The sequence below is a fragment of the Ranitomeya imitator genome, chromosome 1 (genome assembly GCF_032444005.1).
Source record: "Ranitomeya imitator isolate aRanImi1 chromosome 1, aRanImi1.pri, whole genome shotgun sequence".
Classification (NCBI taxonomy): domain Eukaryota; kingdom Metazoa; phylum Chordata; class Amphibia; order Anura; family Dendrobatidae; genus Ranitomeya; species Ranitomeya imitator.
In genome coordinates this window covers 557129462-557144807 of record NC_091282.1, presented here as the reverse complement: position 1 = coordinate 557144807, position 15346 = coordinate 557129462, and the positions used below count along the sequence as shown (strand labels likewise).

The window sequence follows — 15346 nt, the reverse complement described above, 5'->3', positions numbered from 1 at the left end:
GGTCAGTAATCCAGGAAAACGAATAAAGCAGGTGACAGCAAGACACAAAGCAAGCCAGCACACACTACAGAGGTCAAGCATACAGACTGCAGAAAACCTATAGCTGACAAGGATACCAGGTTAGGAGCCAGTATAAATAGCCCTCCCATCTTGAAAGAGAGGTTAAGAACATTAACCCTATCCTAACCATGACATGTGGCTTTATTCAGCACGTTTCAGAGTAGAAAAGACTTCTTCATTAGGAAATACTACACTTTTTTAACCACTTTCTGCCATTAGACGTACTATTTCGTCCATGTGGGGTGGGCCTTAATTCCCATGGACGGAATAGTACGTCATATGCGATCGGCAGCGCTCACGGGGGGAGCGCCGCCGATCGCAGCCGGGTGTCAGCTGCTTATCGCAGCTGGCATCTGGCACTATGTGCCAGGAGCGGTCACGGACCGCCCCCGGCACATTAACCCCTGGCACACCGCGATCAAAGATGATCACGATGTGCCGGCGGTACAGGGAAGCATCGCGCAGGGAGGGGGCTCCCTGCGGGCTTCCCTGAGCCCCCCGCAGCGAGGCGATGTGATCGCGTTGCTGCGAGGGTCTTACCTCCCTCCCTGCCTGCTCCAGGCCCGGATCCAAGATGGCCGTGGATCCGGGTCCTGCAGGGAGGGTGGTGGCTTCACAGAGCCTGCTCAGAGCAGGCACTGTGAAGCCTGCAGCACTGTAAGTCAGATCAGTGATCTGACAGAGTGCTATGCAAACTGTCAGATCACCGATCTGTGATGTCCCCCCTGGGACAAAATAAAAAAGTTAAAAAAAATGTTTTCCAAATGTGAAAAAAAAAAAAAAAAATTCCTAAATAATGAAAAAAAAAAATATTATTCCCATAAATACACTTCTTCATCTAAATAAAAAAAATACCAATAAAAGTGCACATATTTAGTATCGCCGCGTCCGGAATGACCCGACCCATAAAACTGGCCCACTAGTTAACCCCTTCAGTAAACACCGTAAGAAAAAAAAAAAAAAAGAGGCAAAAAACAACGCTTTATTATCATGCCGCATAACAAAAAGTGGAATAACACACGATCAAAAAGACAGATATAAATAACCATGGTACCACTGAAAACGTCATCTTGTCCCGCAAAAAACGAGCTGCCATACAGCATCATCAGCAAAAAAATAAAAAGTTATAGTCCTGAGAATAAAGCGATGCAAAAATAATTATTTTTTCTGTAAAATAGTTTTTATCGTATAAAAGCGCCAAAACATAAAAAAATGATATAAATGAGGTGTTGCTGTAATCGTACTGACCCGAAGAATAAAACTGCTTTATCAATTTTACCAAACGCGGAACGGTATAAACGCCTCCCCCAAAAGAAATTCATGAATAGCTGGTTTTTGGTCATTCTTCCTCACAAAAATCGGAATAAAAAGCCAAAAAATGTCACGTGCCCGAAAATGTTACCAATAAAAACGTCAACTCGTCCCGCAAAAAACAAGACCTCACATGACTCTGTGGACCCAAATATGGAAAAATTATAGCTCTCAAAATGTGGTAATGCAAAAAATATTTTTTGCAATAAAAAGCTGTCATGGTCAGGACATGGTTAATGTCCTGTCAGGGTTAATTTTTGCTAGCCTCTTTTCTATATTAGGAGGGGTATTTATACTCGCTCCTAGCCTGGTTTCTCTGTCAGCTATAGATTCTGTTTCTGTCTGTATGCGTGACTCCTGGATTGTGTGCCTGGTTTGCATAGCGTTGTCTTGCTTTCTGTGCTTTACCCTGTTTGTGTTCCTGGCTACTGAACTCTGGCTTTGCTTCTGACGATCCTCTGTCTCTCTGTTTTGGTACCTCGTAATCTCCTGGCTACGACTTCTGCTTATTTGATAATTCTTTAGTGCTTGTCCTTTCTCTGTTTCCTTGGCGTCTGGCTCCGCCCCCTTTTCCTCCTCCCACTCTGTCACATGGTCTAGGTCCTGTTCGTTACCTGTACACTCTGTTTCATGTCAAAGGTCCTGTGGGTTCAGGTTAGTAACTTGGCATTTTGCTCAGCTGCTGTGTGCAGCTTCCCCTGCAGCATAGATATCCAGGCACCGTGACAAAAGCGTCTTTCAGTGTGTGACGGCTGCCAATCATAAAAATCCGCTAAAAAACTCGCTATAAAAGTAAATCAAACCCCCCTTCATCACCCCCTTAGTTAGGGAAAAATTAAAAAAATGTATTTCCATTTTCCCTTTAGGGTTAGGGTTAGGGCTAGGGTTAGGGCTAGGGTTAGGGTAAGGGTTAGGGCTAGGGTTAGGGCTAGGGCTAGGGTTTGGGCTAGGGCTAGGGTTAGGGCTAGGGTTAGGGCTAGGGTTAGGGTTAGGGTTGGGGCTACAGTTAGGGTTGGGGCTAAACTTAGGGTTGGGGTTTAGACTACATTTACAGTTGGGAATAGGGTTGGGATTAGGGTTAGGGGTGTGTCTGGGTTAGAGGTGTGGTTAGGGCTACCGTTGGGATTAGGGTTAGGGGTGTGTTTGGATTAGGGTTTCAGTTATAATTGGGGGGTTTCCACTGTTTAGGCACATCAGGGGCTCTCCAAACACGACATGGCGTCCGATCTCAATTCCAGCCAATTCTGCGTTGAAAAAGTAAAACAGTGCTCCTTCCCTTCCGAGCTCTCCCGTGTGCCCAAACAGGGGTTTACCCCAACATATGGAGTATCAGCATACTCAGGACAAATAGGGCAACAACTTTTTGGGTCCAATTTCTCCTGTTACCTTTGGGAAAATACAACACTGGGGGCTAAAATATCATTTTTGTGGGAAAAAAAAGATTTTTTATTTTCACGGCTCTGCGTTATAAACTGTAGTGAAACACTTGGGGGTTCAAAGTTCTCACAACACATCTAGATGAGTTCCCTGGGGGGTCTAGTTTCCAATATGGGGTCACTTGTGGGGGGTTTCTACTGTTTAGGTACATTAGGGGCTCTGCAAACGCAATGTGATGCCTGCAGACTATTCCATCTAAGTCTGCATTCCAAATGGCACTCCTTCCCTTCCGAGCCCTCCCATGCGCCCAAACGGTGGTTCCCCCCACATATGGGGTATCAGCGTACTCAGGACAAATTGGACAACAACTTTTGGGGTCGAATTTCTCATCTTACCCTCGGGAAAATACAAAACTGGGGGCTAAAAAATAATTTTGGGGGGAAAGTTTTTTGTTTTTATTTTCACGGCTCTGCGTTACAAACTGTAGTGAAACACTTGGGGGTTCAAAGCTCTAACAACACATCTAGATGAGTTCCTTAGGGTGTCTAGTTTCCAAAATGGTGTCACTTGTGGGGGGTTTCTACTGTTTAGGTACATTAGGGGCTCTGCAAACGCAATGTGACACCTGCAGACCATTCCATCTAAGTCTGCATTCCAAATGGAGCTCCTACCCCTCCGAGCCCTCCCATGCGCCCAAACAGTGGTTCCCCCCCACTTATGGGGTATCAGCGCACTCAGGACAAATTGGACAACAAATTTTGGGGTCCAATTTCTCCTGTTACCCTCGGGAAAATACAAAACTGGGGGCTAAAAAATAATTTTGGGGGGAAAGTTTTTATTTTTTTTATTTTCACGGCTCTGCGTTACAAACTGTAGTGAAACACTTGGGGGTTCAAAGCTCTAACAACACATCTAGATGAGTTCCTTAGGGTGTCTAGTTTCCAAAATGGTGTCACTTGTGGGGGGTTTCTACTGTTTAGGTACATTAGGGGCTCTGGAAACGCAATGTGACACCTGCAGACCATTCCATCTAAGTCTGCATTCCAAATGGAGCTCCTACCCTTCCGAGCCCTCCCATGCGCCCAAAAAGTGGTTCCCCCCCACTTATGGGGTATCAGCGCACTCAGGACAAAATGGACAACAAATTTTGGGGTCCAATTTCTCCTGTTACCCTCGGGAAAATACAAAACTGGGGGCTAAAAAATAATTTTTGTGGGAAAAAATTTTTGTTTTATTTTTACGGCTCTGCATTATTAACTTCTGTGAAGCCCTTGGTAGGTCAAAGTGCTCACCACACATCTAGATTAGTTCCTTAAGGGGTCTACTTTCCAAAATGGTGTCACTTGTGGGGGGTTTCTACTGTTTAGGTACAGTAGGGGCTCTGCAAACGCAATGTGACACCTGCATACCATTCCAGCTAAGTCTGCATTCCAAATGGAGCTCCTTCCCTTCCGAGCCCTCCCATGCGCCCAAACAGTGGTTCCCGCCCCACTTATGGGGTATCAGCACACTCAGGACAAATTGGACAACAAATTTTGGGGTCCAATTTCTCCTGTTACTTTCGGGAAAATACAAAACTGGGGGCTAAAAAATAATTTTTGTGGGAAAAAATGTTTGTTTTATTTTTACAGCTCTGCATTATAAACTTCTGTGAAGCCCTTGGTGGGTCAAAGTGCTCAAAACACATCTAGATAAGTTCCTTAGGGGGTCTACTTTCCAAAATTGTGTCACTTGTGGGGGGTTTCAATGTTTAGGCACATCAGTGGCTCTCTAAACGCAACATGGCGTTTCATCTCAATTCCTGTCAATTTTGCATTGAAAAGTCAAACGGCGCTCCTTCCCTTCCAAGCTCTCCCATGCGCCCAAACAGTGGTTTACCCCCACATATGGGGTATCAGCGTACTCAGGACAAATTGTACAACAACGTTTGGGGTCCAATTTCTTCTCTTACCCTTGGGAAAATAAAAAATTGGGGGTGAAAAGATAATTTTTGTGAAAAAATATGATTTTTTATTTTTACAGTTCTGCATTATAAACTTCTGTGAAGCACTTGGTGGGTCAAAGTGCTCACCACACCTCTAGATAAGTTCCTTAGGGGGTCTACTTTCCAAAATGGTGTCACTTGTGATGGGTTTAAATGTTTAGGCACATCAGGGGCTCTCCAAACGCAACATGGTGTCCCATCTCGATTCCAGTCAATTTTGCATTGAAAAGTCAAATGGCGCTCCTTCGCTTCCGAGCTCTGTCATGCGCCCAAACAGTGGTTTACCCCCACATATGGGGTATCGGTGTACTCAGGACAAATTGTACAACAACTTTTGGGGTCCATTTTCTCCTGTTACCCTTGGTAAAATAAAACAAATCGGAGCTGAAGTAAATTTTTTGTGAAAAAAAGTTAAATGTTCATTTTTATTTAAACATTCCAAAAATTCCTGTGAAGCACCAGAAGGGTTAATAAACTTCTTGAATATGGTTTTGAGCACCATGAGGGGTGCAGTTTTTAGAATGGTGTCATACTTGGGTATTTTCTATCATATAGACCCCTCAAAATGACTTCAAATGAGATGTGGTCCCTAAAAAAAATGGTGTTGTAAAAATGAGAAATTGCTGGTCAACTTTTAACCCTTATAACTCCCTAACAAAAAAAAATTTTGGTTCCAAAATTGTGCTGATGTAAGGTAGACATGTGGGAAATGTTACTTATTAAGTATTTTGTGTGACATATCTCTGTGATTTAATTGCATAAAAATTCAAAGTTGGAAAATTGCGAAATTTTCATAATTTTCGCCAAATTTCCGTTTTTTTCACAAATAAACGCAGGTAATATCAAAGAAATGTTACCACTATCATGAAGTACAATATGTCACGAGAAAACAATGTCAGAATCACTGGGATCCGTTGAAGCGTTCCAGAGTTATAACCTCATAAAGGGACAGTGGTCAGAATTGTAAAAATTGGCCTGGTCATTAACGTGCAAACCACCCTTGGGGGTAAAGGGGTTAAGTCAAATTGCTAAAATTAAGTTTTTTTTGGTTGCTGCGACATTGCATTGAAATGCAATAACGGGCGATCAAAAGATTGTATCTGCACCAAAATGGTATTATTAAAAAACGTCAGCTCGGTGTGCAAAAAATAAGCCCTTACCCGACCAGAGATCACGAAAAATGGAGACACTACGGGTATCGGAATGTGGCATGGCGCAATTTTTATTTTTTAAAACACAGTTTGGAATTTTTTTCTCACCACTTACTGTAGATGAAAAAGAACCTAGACATGTTTGGTGCTTATGAACTCGTAATGAACTGGAGAATCATAATGGCAGGTCAGTTTTTGCATTTTGTGAACCTAGCAAAAAAGACAAACAAAAAACAAGTGTAGGATTGCACTTTTTTTGCAATTTCATCACACTTGGAATTTGTTTCCCGTTTTCTGGTACAAGACATCTTAAAACCAATGGTGTCATTCAAAAGCACAACTTGTCACGCAAAAAATAAGCCCTCACATGGCCATATTGACGGAAAAATAAAAAAGTTCTGGCTCTGAGAAGAAGGGGTGCGAAAAACGAAAACGCAAAACCGAAAAAAGCTCCTGGGGTTAAGGGGTTAAAGAAGCAACTTAGTAAGTGGTAATTGTCCAGCTGCATCAGGAGTAGCCAGAAGTCCATTAGCGTCCTATGCCTGGCATTCCACACTTATAAAGGATTCATATGATACAGAACAAAACTCTGTATTAATGCCTTTGTTTACTAACATCTGCTATATATGTCAATCTGGAGTTATTCTAATTATCTGTCTTGTTTTCAGGGGAACTTTGGCAGTGTGGAGCTCTGCAGATATGATCCTTTAGGCGACAACACGGGAGAGCTGGTTGCAGTAAAAAAACTTCAGCACAGTACAGCTGAGCACGTCCGTGATTTTCACAGGGAGAGTCTCATTCTGCGTGCTCTCCATAGTGACTACATTGTCAAGTACAAAGGGATATGCTATAGTGCAGGTGAGTTTTTATACAGTACCTACCTGTTGTCTCAGGCAGTGGCGTATCTAGGGGGGGCAGCCAAGGCATGTGCCTCGGGTGCGGCCGGCAGGGGGGCGCAGTCGGGCCGCCTAATCCGGCGGTCCGCAGTGTCTCCCCCGGCGGCTGCATTCTGCCGCCCCCGGTCTGGGAGTCATCTGTTCTCTGTGCCGACTGTCAAGCTGACAGCCGGCACAGAGAAGCTGCAGACCGCCGCCTCCCAACGTGTGCAGAGGTGGAGGGGAGTCCCTGCAGAGTGGCTGCGGCGGGTAGGGAGAAATCTCTGCAGCTCTGCTGCCCAGCGATCTGTCTTCCTGCTTCCTCTTGCCTCCTCTCACACAGACGCGCCGCTGGATGACGTCATCATTCAGCGGCCGGCTGTGTCAGAGAAAGGCGATGAGATGCTGCGGCAGAGCGTGAGGAGAGGTGAGAGGTGTATGTGTTTGTGTATATGTGAATGTGTTTGTGTGTATGTGAATGTGTGTATGTGAATGTGTGTGTGTGTGTGTGTGAATGTGTGTGTGTGTATGTGAATGTGTGTGAATGTGTGTATGTGAATGTGTGCATGTGTGTATGTGAATGTGTGTATGTGAATATGTGAATGTGTGTGTGTGTGTGTGTGTGTGTGTGTGTGTGTGTGTGTGTGTGTGTGTGTATAGGGGGGAGGAAAATCCAACCAATATCCTATGGTCTTTCAGTAAAAATAGCTTTATTGTGGAAGGCACGGAGACGGTGGTAACAGTGATTAGCCACCAGACAAGATACACAAAACAAAAAACAAGAAAAGGGCACTGGGAACCATACATGCCATGTTAGTAATATAAACAGTATATATACATAACTAAAGGGCCAAAGATGTATCCAGGAACATGCGATAATTTGTAGGCATCTACGTAGATATATACAGGGCTAGGTCACACACAAGTCAATGCCGTCCCAGCTCTAAAAAGAGCCCCACACGATCCAATAGCAAGTATATAACAACCACATTATATTCAGATCAAAAAACGGTAACAGGAATACATGATGTGTGTGTATGTGAATGTGTGTATGTGTATGTGTGTGTGTGTATCGCACTGCAGGGGAATGTGCAGAGAAGTGAATGGTGTGTGTGTGTGTGTGTGGGGGGGGGGAGGAGAGGGCAATGATGGGGCTGATGGGGAGAGAGCAATGATGGGGATGGTGGAGGAGGAGAGGGCAATGATGGTGCTGATGGGGAGAGAACAATGATGGGGATGATGGAGGAGGAGAGGGCAATGATGGGGCTGATGGGGAGAGAGCAATGATGGGGATGGTGGAGGAGAGGGCAATGATGGGGCTGATGGGGAGAGAGCAATGATGGGGATGGTGGAGGAGAGGGCAATGATGGGGATGATGGGGAGAGGGCAATGATGGGGATGGTGGGGGAGGAGACGGCAATGATGGGGCTGACGGGGGGCATATGTCCTTGGGGGAGGGGCGCCAAAATGAATTCTTGCCCCGGGTGCCAGAAACCCTAGATAGACCTCTGGCCTCAGGTTTTCTAAAACTCGTTTTGTAAGGTTCAGAACCCTCCTCCATCCCGCCATCTCATCAAGACTGGCGAGAAAAAAATGATTTTGATGAACTTTGGCCTAATAGTGTTGGAAATAATGTGACAGATCTGACTTTGCAAAGTAGTTTCTATAAACAGAAGCCTTACATATGTCAGTGAGTAAATGTCACGTAATGTAATTATGGGAAAATGTAGGTATGAAGGTAATCTGCCAAGACACAATTAAATTAGCTGTACATGAAGTTTTCTTACAACACCCACATGTTTTGATCAGTCATTGGCATTCTGAAGTTAATGAACTGATTAGTTTGAACCTACTATAAAATATGAGTTCAGAATCAGAAAGAATATATAAGGCTATGTAAACACGTTGCCGATTTGCCTCTGTAATTTTTGTGCGGATTCTGCATCTCTTGGCAGAAAACGCAGGTGCGGATTTGATGTATTTTTTGTGCGCTTTTGATGCGTTTTTGAAAGCTAAATAAAGATGTATTCTTGAGCAAAAAAAATTGTGATGTCATTTTTTGTCCAACCTCCTCTTTTACATTTGTCCAACGCACACTCCATTACACACATAGATAGATAGATAGATAGATAGATAGATCTATAGATATATGAACATATAGATCTATAGCTATATGAATATATAGATCTATGTATCTATCTATAGATATATGTATGGATAGATATATCTATGGATAGATGTAGATAGATATATGGATAGTTAGGCTACTTTCACACATCAGTTTTTTTTCCGTCAGGCAGGATCCGGCGAATTTTTAAAAAAAACAGATCCGTTGCAAATAGTGAAAAGCTGATGCAACGGATCAGTTTTTTGAGAGAGAGAACGGAAAATGTGCATGATTTGAATGGATAAATGCATGAAAAACCGGATTCGGAGGCCAGATTTATCATTTCACATCTCAGTTTCATACGTTTTTCGCTGGATCAGTCGCTGGGCGTTTTTTCACCGGACAGAAAAAACGTTCCTCTGTATGTTTTCTCCGTCTGCCAGAAACAGCTTTTTTGACGGATCCGGCAAAAAAGGGATGAAATGTGTGGCCATCAGGCGCAATTTGGCGCTAATACAACTCTACGAGAAAAAACTGATCCGGCGGAAAAAACGGACCCGTTTTTTTTAAAACTCGCCGGAATGTGCCTGACAGCAAAAACCTGATGTGTGAAAGTAGCCAGATAGATATATGGATAGACATATCTATGTATCTATAGCTATAACTATCTATCTATAAATATATCTATAGATAGATATAGCCATAGTTATATCTATAGATATATCCATAGATATCCATGTATAGATATATAGATTTATCCATAGATATATCCATAGATATATAATAGCAAGGCCGATGTTGATTAATGAACATGTTTAATTAAAAAAAAAAAAACGGAAAAAAAATGTTGTGGGCTCCTGCGCAATTTTCTGCACCAGAGAGGGAAATCCGATGACCGGGGGCATTATATTTAAATCCTGGGAAGGAGGATATACCCATGGCCCCTTCCAAGGCTATGAATATCAGCCTGCAGCTGTCTGCGTATTCTTTACTGGCTATTAAAATAGGGGAACCCAACAAAAAATTATGTGGGGTCCACTATATTTTATAGCCAGAAAGGCTACGCAGACAGCTGTTGGCAGATATTTATAGCCTAGAGAGGGGCCATGGATATTTGCCCCCCGGCTACAATGGCTCCTGCAATGCATCACTGAAGAGGTTACCTAAGTTCAGGGTCTCTCTTTATGGCAAAGTTCCGTGGGAATTTTCCCACACAGCAGTGCCACAAGTGAGAGTAGGAAATCTTTCTCACAGAGGTGGAGGGATACAGTGCTGAAGGATACCTCCCGTCATTGTATCCTGGAGCCCTTGGAGAGCGGTCACATCAGCTGATGTGGCTCCTCTCCACAGGAGATCGTCGTGGGACACTCGTATTAATTGGATATCTGCGGACACAGGGTGTATATTGTTTGTTTGTTATTTTAATATTTTTTACAGGTGAGCAAGGGCTTCGGGGATCAAGGTGATGGTGAGTATGTACTCTATGTTGTATGTACTCTATGTCTATATGTATGTACTGTATGTCTATATGTATATGTTGTATGTACTGTATGTTATGTGTTGTATGTACTGTTGTATGTGCTGTATGTCATGTTGTATGTACTGAATGTTGTATTAACTGTTGTATGTTGCATGTGCTGTATGTCATGTGTTGTATGTTGTATGTGCTGTATGTCATATGTGTTATGAATAGGTAATTCAGAACCACAATGGACCTAGTGGTTAAGAGCACACAAAGTGACCTGATAGTTACTAGCATAGAGTGAGCTCTGAGACGTGGGAACTCTGCTGACCGCAATCCCTAATCCTATCATACCACACTAGAGGTAGCCGTGGATTGCGCCTAACGCTCCCTATGCAACTCGGCACAGCCTGAGAAACTAGCTAGCCCTGAAGATAGAAAAATAAACCTACCTTGCCTCAGAGAAATTCCCCAAAGGAAAAGGCAGCCCCCCACATATAATGACTGTGAGTTAAGATGAAAATACAAACACAGAGATGAAATAGATTTTAGCAAAGTGAGGCCCGACTTACTGAACAGACCGAGGATAGGAAAGATAGCTTTGTGGTCAACACAAAACCCTACAAACAACCACGCAAAGGGGGCAAAAAGACCCTCCGCACCGACTAACGGTACGGAGGTGCTCCCTCTGCGTCCCAGAGCTTCCAGCAAGCAAGAAAAACCAATATAGCAAGCTGGACAGAAAAAATAGCAAACAAAAACAACACAAGCAAAACTTAGCTTATGCAGGATAGACTGGCCACAGGAACGATCCAAGAGGAAGCAAGACCAATACTAGAACATTGACTGGAGGCCAGGATCAAAGCACTAGGTGGAGTTAAATAGAGCAGCAACTAACGACTTAACCTCATCACCTGAGGAAGGAAACTCAGAAGCCGCAGTACCACTCACATCCACCAACGGAAGCCCATAGACAGAATCAGCCGAAGTACCACTTGTGACCACAGGAGGGAGCTCGACCACAGAATTCACAACAGTACCCCCCCCCCTTGAGGAGGGGTCACCGAACCCTCACCAGAGCCCCCAGGCCGACCAGGATGAGCCATATGAAAGGCATGAACAAGATCGGCAGCATGGACATCAGAGGCAAAGACCCAGGAATTATCTTCCTGACCATAACCCTTCCACTTAACCAGATACTGGAGTTTCCGTCTCGAAACACGAGAATCCAAAATCTTCTCCACTATATACTCCAACTCCCCCTCCACCAAAACCGGGGCAGGAGGATCAACAGATGGAACTATAGGTGCCACGTATCTCCGCAACAATGACCTATGGAATACGTTATGGATGGAAAAAGAATCTGGAAGGGTCAAACGAAAAGACACAGGATTAAGAACGTCAGAAATCCTATACGGACCAATGAAACGAGGCTTAAACTTAGGAGAGGAAACCTTCATAGGAATATAACGAGATGATAACCAAACCAAATCCCCAACACGAAGTTGGGGACCCACACAGCGTCTGCGATTAGCGAAACGTTGAGCCTTCTCCTGGGACAAGGTCAAATTGTCCACTACATGAGTCCAAATCTGCTGCAACCTGTCCACCACAGTATTCACACCAGGACAGTCCGAAGACTCAACCTGCCCTGAAGAGAAACGAGGATGGAACCCAGAATTGCAGAAAAACGGCGAAACCAAGGTAGCCGAGCTGGCCCGATTATTAAGGGCGAACTCAGCCAACGGCAAAAAGGACACCCAATCATCCTGATCAGCAGAAACAAAGCATCTCAGATATGTTTCCAAGGTCTGATTGGTTCGTTCAGTCTGGCCATTTGTCTGAGGATGGAAAGCTGAGGAAAAAGACAAATCAATGCCCATCCTGGCACAAAAGGCTCGTCAAAACCTCGAAACAAACTGGGAACCTCTGTCAGAAACGATGTTCTCTGGAATGCCATGTAAACGAACCACATGCTGGAAGAACAATGGCACCAAATCAGAGGAGGAAGGCAATTTAGACAAGGGTACCAAATGGATCATCTTAGAGAAGCGATCACAAACCACCCAAATGACCGACATTTTTTGAGAGACGGGGAGATCCGAAATAAAATCCATAGAGATATGTGTCCAAGGCCTCTTCGGGACCGGCAAGGGCAAAAGCAACCCACTGGCACGAGAACAGCAGGGCTTAGCCCGAGCACAAATCCCACATGACTGCACAAAAGAACGCACATCCCGCGACAGAGACGGCCACCAAAAGGATCTAGCCACTAAATCTCTGGTACCAAAGATTCCAGGATGACCAGCCAACACCGAACAATGAACCTCAGAGATAACTTTATTCGTCCACCTATCAGGGACAATTACTCCCTCTTTGAGAATACCCGCCGGCTCAGACAAACCCGGAGAGTCGGGCACAAAACTCCTAGACAGGGCATCCGCCTTCACATTTTTAGAGCCCGGAAGGTACGAAACCACAAAGTCAAAACGGGAGAAAAACAGCGACCAACGAGCCTGTCTAGGATTCAACCGTTTGGCAGACTCGAGATAAGTCAAGTTCTTGTGATCAGTCAAGACCACCTCGCGATGCTTAGCTCCTTCAAGCCAATGACGCCACTCCTCGAATGCCCACTTTATGGCCAGCAACTCTCGATTGCCAACATCATAATTTCGCTCAGCAGGCGAAAACTTCCTGGAAAAGAAGGCGCATGGCTTCATCACCGAGCAATCAGAACCTCTTTGCGACAAAACAGCCCCCGCTCCAATTTCAGAAGCATCAACCTCGACCTGGAACGGAAGCGAAACATCTGGTTGACACAATACAGGGGCAGAAGAAAAATGACGCTTTAACTCTTGAAAAGCTTCCACAGCAGCAGAAGACCAATTGACCACATCAGCACCCTTCTTGGTCAAATCGGTCAATGGTTTAGCAATACTAGAAAAATTACAGATGAAGCGACGATAAAAATTAGCAAAGCCCAGGAACTTTTGCAGACTCTTCAGAGATGTCGGCTGAGTCCAATCATAAATGGCCTGGACCTTAACAGGGTCCATCTCGATAGTAGAAGGGGAAAAAATGAACCCCAAATATGAAACCTTCTGAACACCAAAGAGACACTTTGATCCCTTCACAAACAAAGAATTAGCACGCAGGACCTGGAACACCAATCTGACCTGCTTCACATGAGACTCCCAATCATCCGAGAAGACCAAAATATCATCCAAGTATACAATCAGGAATTTATCCAGGTACTCTCGGAAGATGTCATGCATAAAGGACTAAAATACTGATGGAGCATTGGCAAGTCCGAATGGCATAACTAAGTACTCAAAATGGCCCTCGGGCGTATTAAATGCAGTTTTCCATTCATCGCCCCGTTTAATACGCACAAGATTATATGCACCACGAAGATCTATCTTGGTGAACCAACTAGCCCCCTTAATCCGAGCAAACAAATCAGATAGCAGCGGCAAGGGGTACTGAAATTTGACCGTGATTTTATTTAGAAGGCGGTAATCAATACAAGGTCTCAGCGAACCATCCTTCTTGGCCACAAAAAAAAACCCTGCTCCCAATGGCGATGACGACGGGCGAATATGACCCTTGTCCAAGGATTCTTTTACGTAACTCCGCATAGCGGCGTGCTCAGGTACAGATAAATTAAACAGTCGACCCTTAGGAAACTTACTACCAGGAATCAAATCGATAGCACAATCACAATCCCTATGCGGAGGTAGGGTATTGGACTTGGGCTCATCGAATACATCCCGGTAATCAGACAAGAACTCTGGGACCTCAGAAGGGGTGGATGATGAGATAGACAGAAATGGAACATCACCATGTACCCCCTGACAACCCCAGCTGGACACAGACATAGATTTCCACTCTAATACTGGGTTATGGACTTGTAGCCATGGCAACCCCAACACGACCACATCATGCAGATTATGCAACACCAGAAAGCGAATATCCTCCTGGTGCACAGGAGCCATGCACATGGTCAGCTGGGTCCAATACTGAGGCTTATTCTTGGCCAAAGGCGTAGCATCAATTCCTCTCAATGGAATAAGACACTGCAAGGGCTCCAAGACAAACCCACAGCGCCTAGCAAACTCTAAGTCCATCAAATTCAGGGCAGCGCCTGAATCCACAAATGCCATGACAGAATAGGAAGACAAAGAGCAGATCAAAGTAACGGACAAAGAAATTTCGACTGTACCGTACCAATGGTGGCAGACTTAGCAAACCGCTTAGTGCACTTAGGACAATCGGAGATAGCATGAGTGGAATCACCACAGTAGAAACACAGCCCATTCTGACGTCTGTTTTCTTGCCTTTCAGCTCTGGTCAAAGTCCTATCGCACTGCATAGGCTCAGGTTTATGCTCAGATAATACCGCCAAATGGTGCACAGATTTACGCTCACGCAAGCGTCGACCGATCTGAATGGCCAAAGACATAGACTCATTCAGACCAGCAGGCATAGGAAATCCCACCATGACATCCTTCAGGACTTCAGAGAGACCCTTTCTGAAAATAGCTGCCAGCGCACATTCATTCCATTGAGTGAGCACGGACCACTTTCTAAACTTCTGACAATAAATCTCTATCTCATCCTGACCCTGACACAGAGCCAGCAAATTTTTCTCTGCCTGATCCACTGAATCAGGTTCATCGTACAGTAATCCGAGTGCCAGAAAAAAATGCATCAATATTACATAATGCAGGATCTCCTGGCGCAAGGGAAAATGCCCAGTCTTGAGGGTCGCCACGTAATAACGAAATAATGATCTTAACTTGTTGAACTGGGTCACCAGAGGAGCGAGGTTTCAAAGCCAGAAACAGTTTGCAATTATTTTTGAAACTCAGAAATTTAGCTCTATCTCCAGAAAACAAATCAGGAATAGAAATTCTTGGATCTAACATAGAATTCTGAGCCACAAAGTCTTGAATATTTTGTACTCTTGCAGTGAGATGATCCACACATGAAGACAGACCTTTAATGTCCATCACTACA

The 15346-nt window shown here is 44.3% G+C and overlaps 1 protein-coding gene across 1 annotated transcript in view; it reads left to right on the top strand.

The window, feature by feature from the left end:
- The window catches only part of JAK3 (Janus kinase 3), a 475730-nt gene that overhangs the window by 295928 nt on the left and 164456 nt on the right, over positions 1-15346 (top strand). Inside the window, exon 19 of the mRNA XM_069767767.1 lies at positions 6552-6741. Within this exon, the coding sequence (XP_069623868.1) occupies positions 6552-6741 (190 nt within the window). The remainder of the gene's footprint in view (positions 1-6551; positions 6742-15346) is intronic.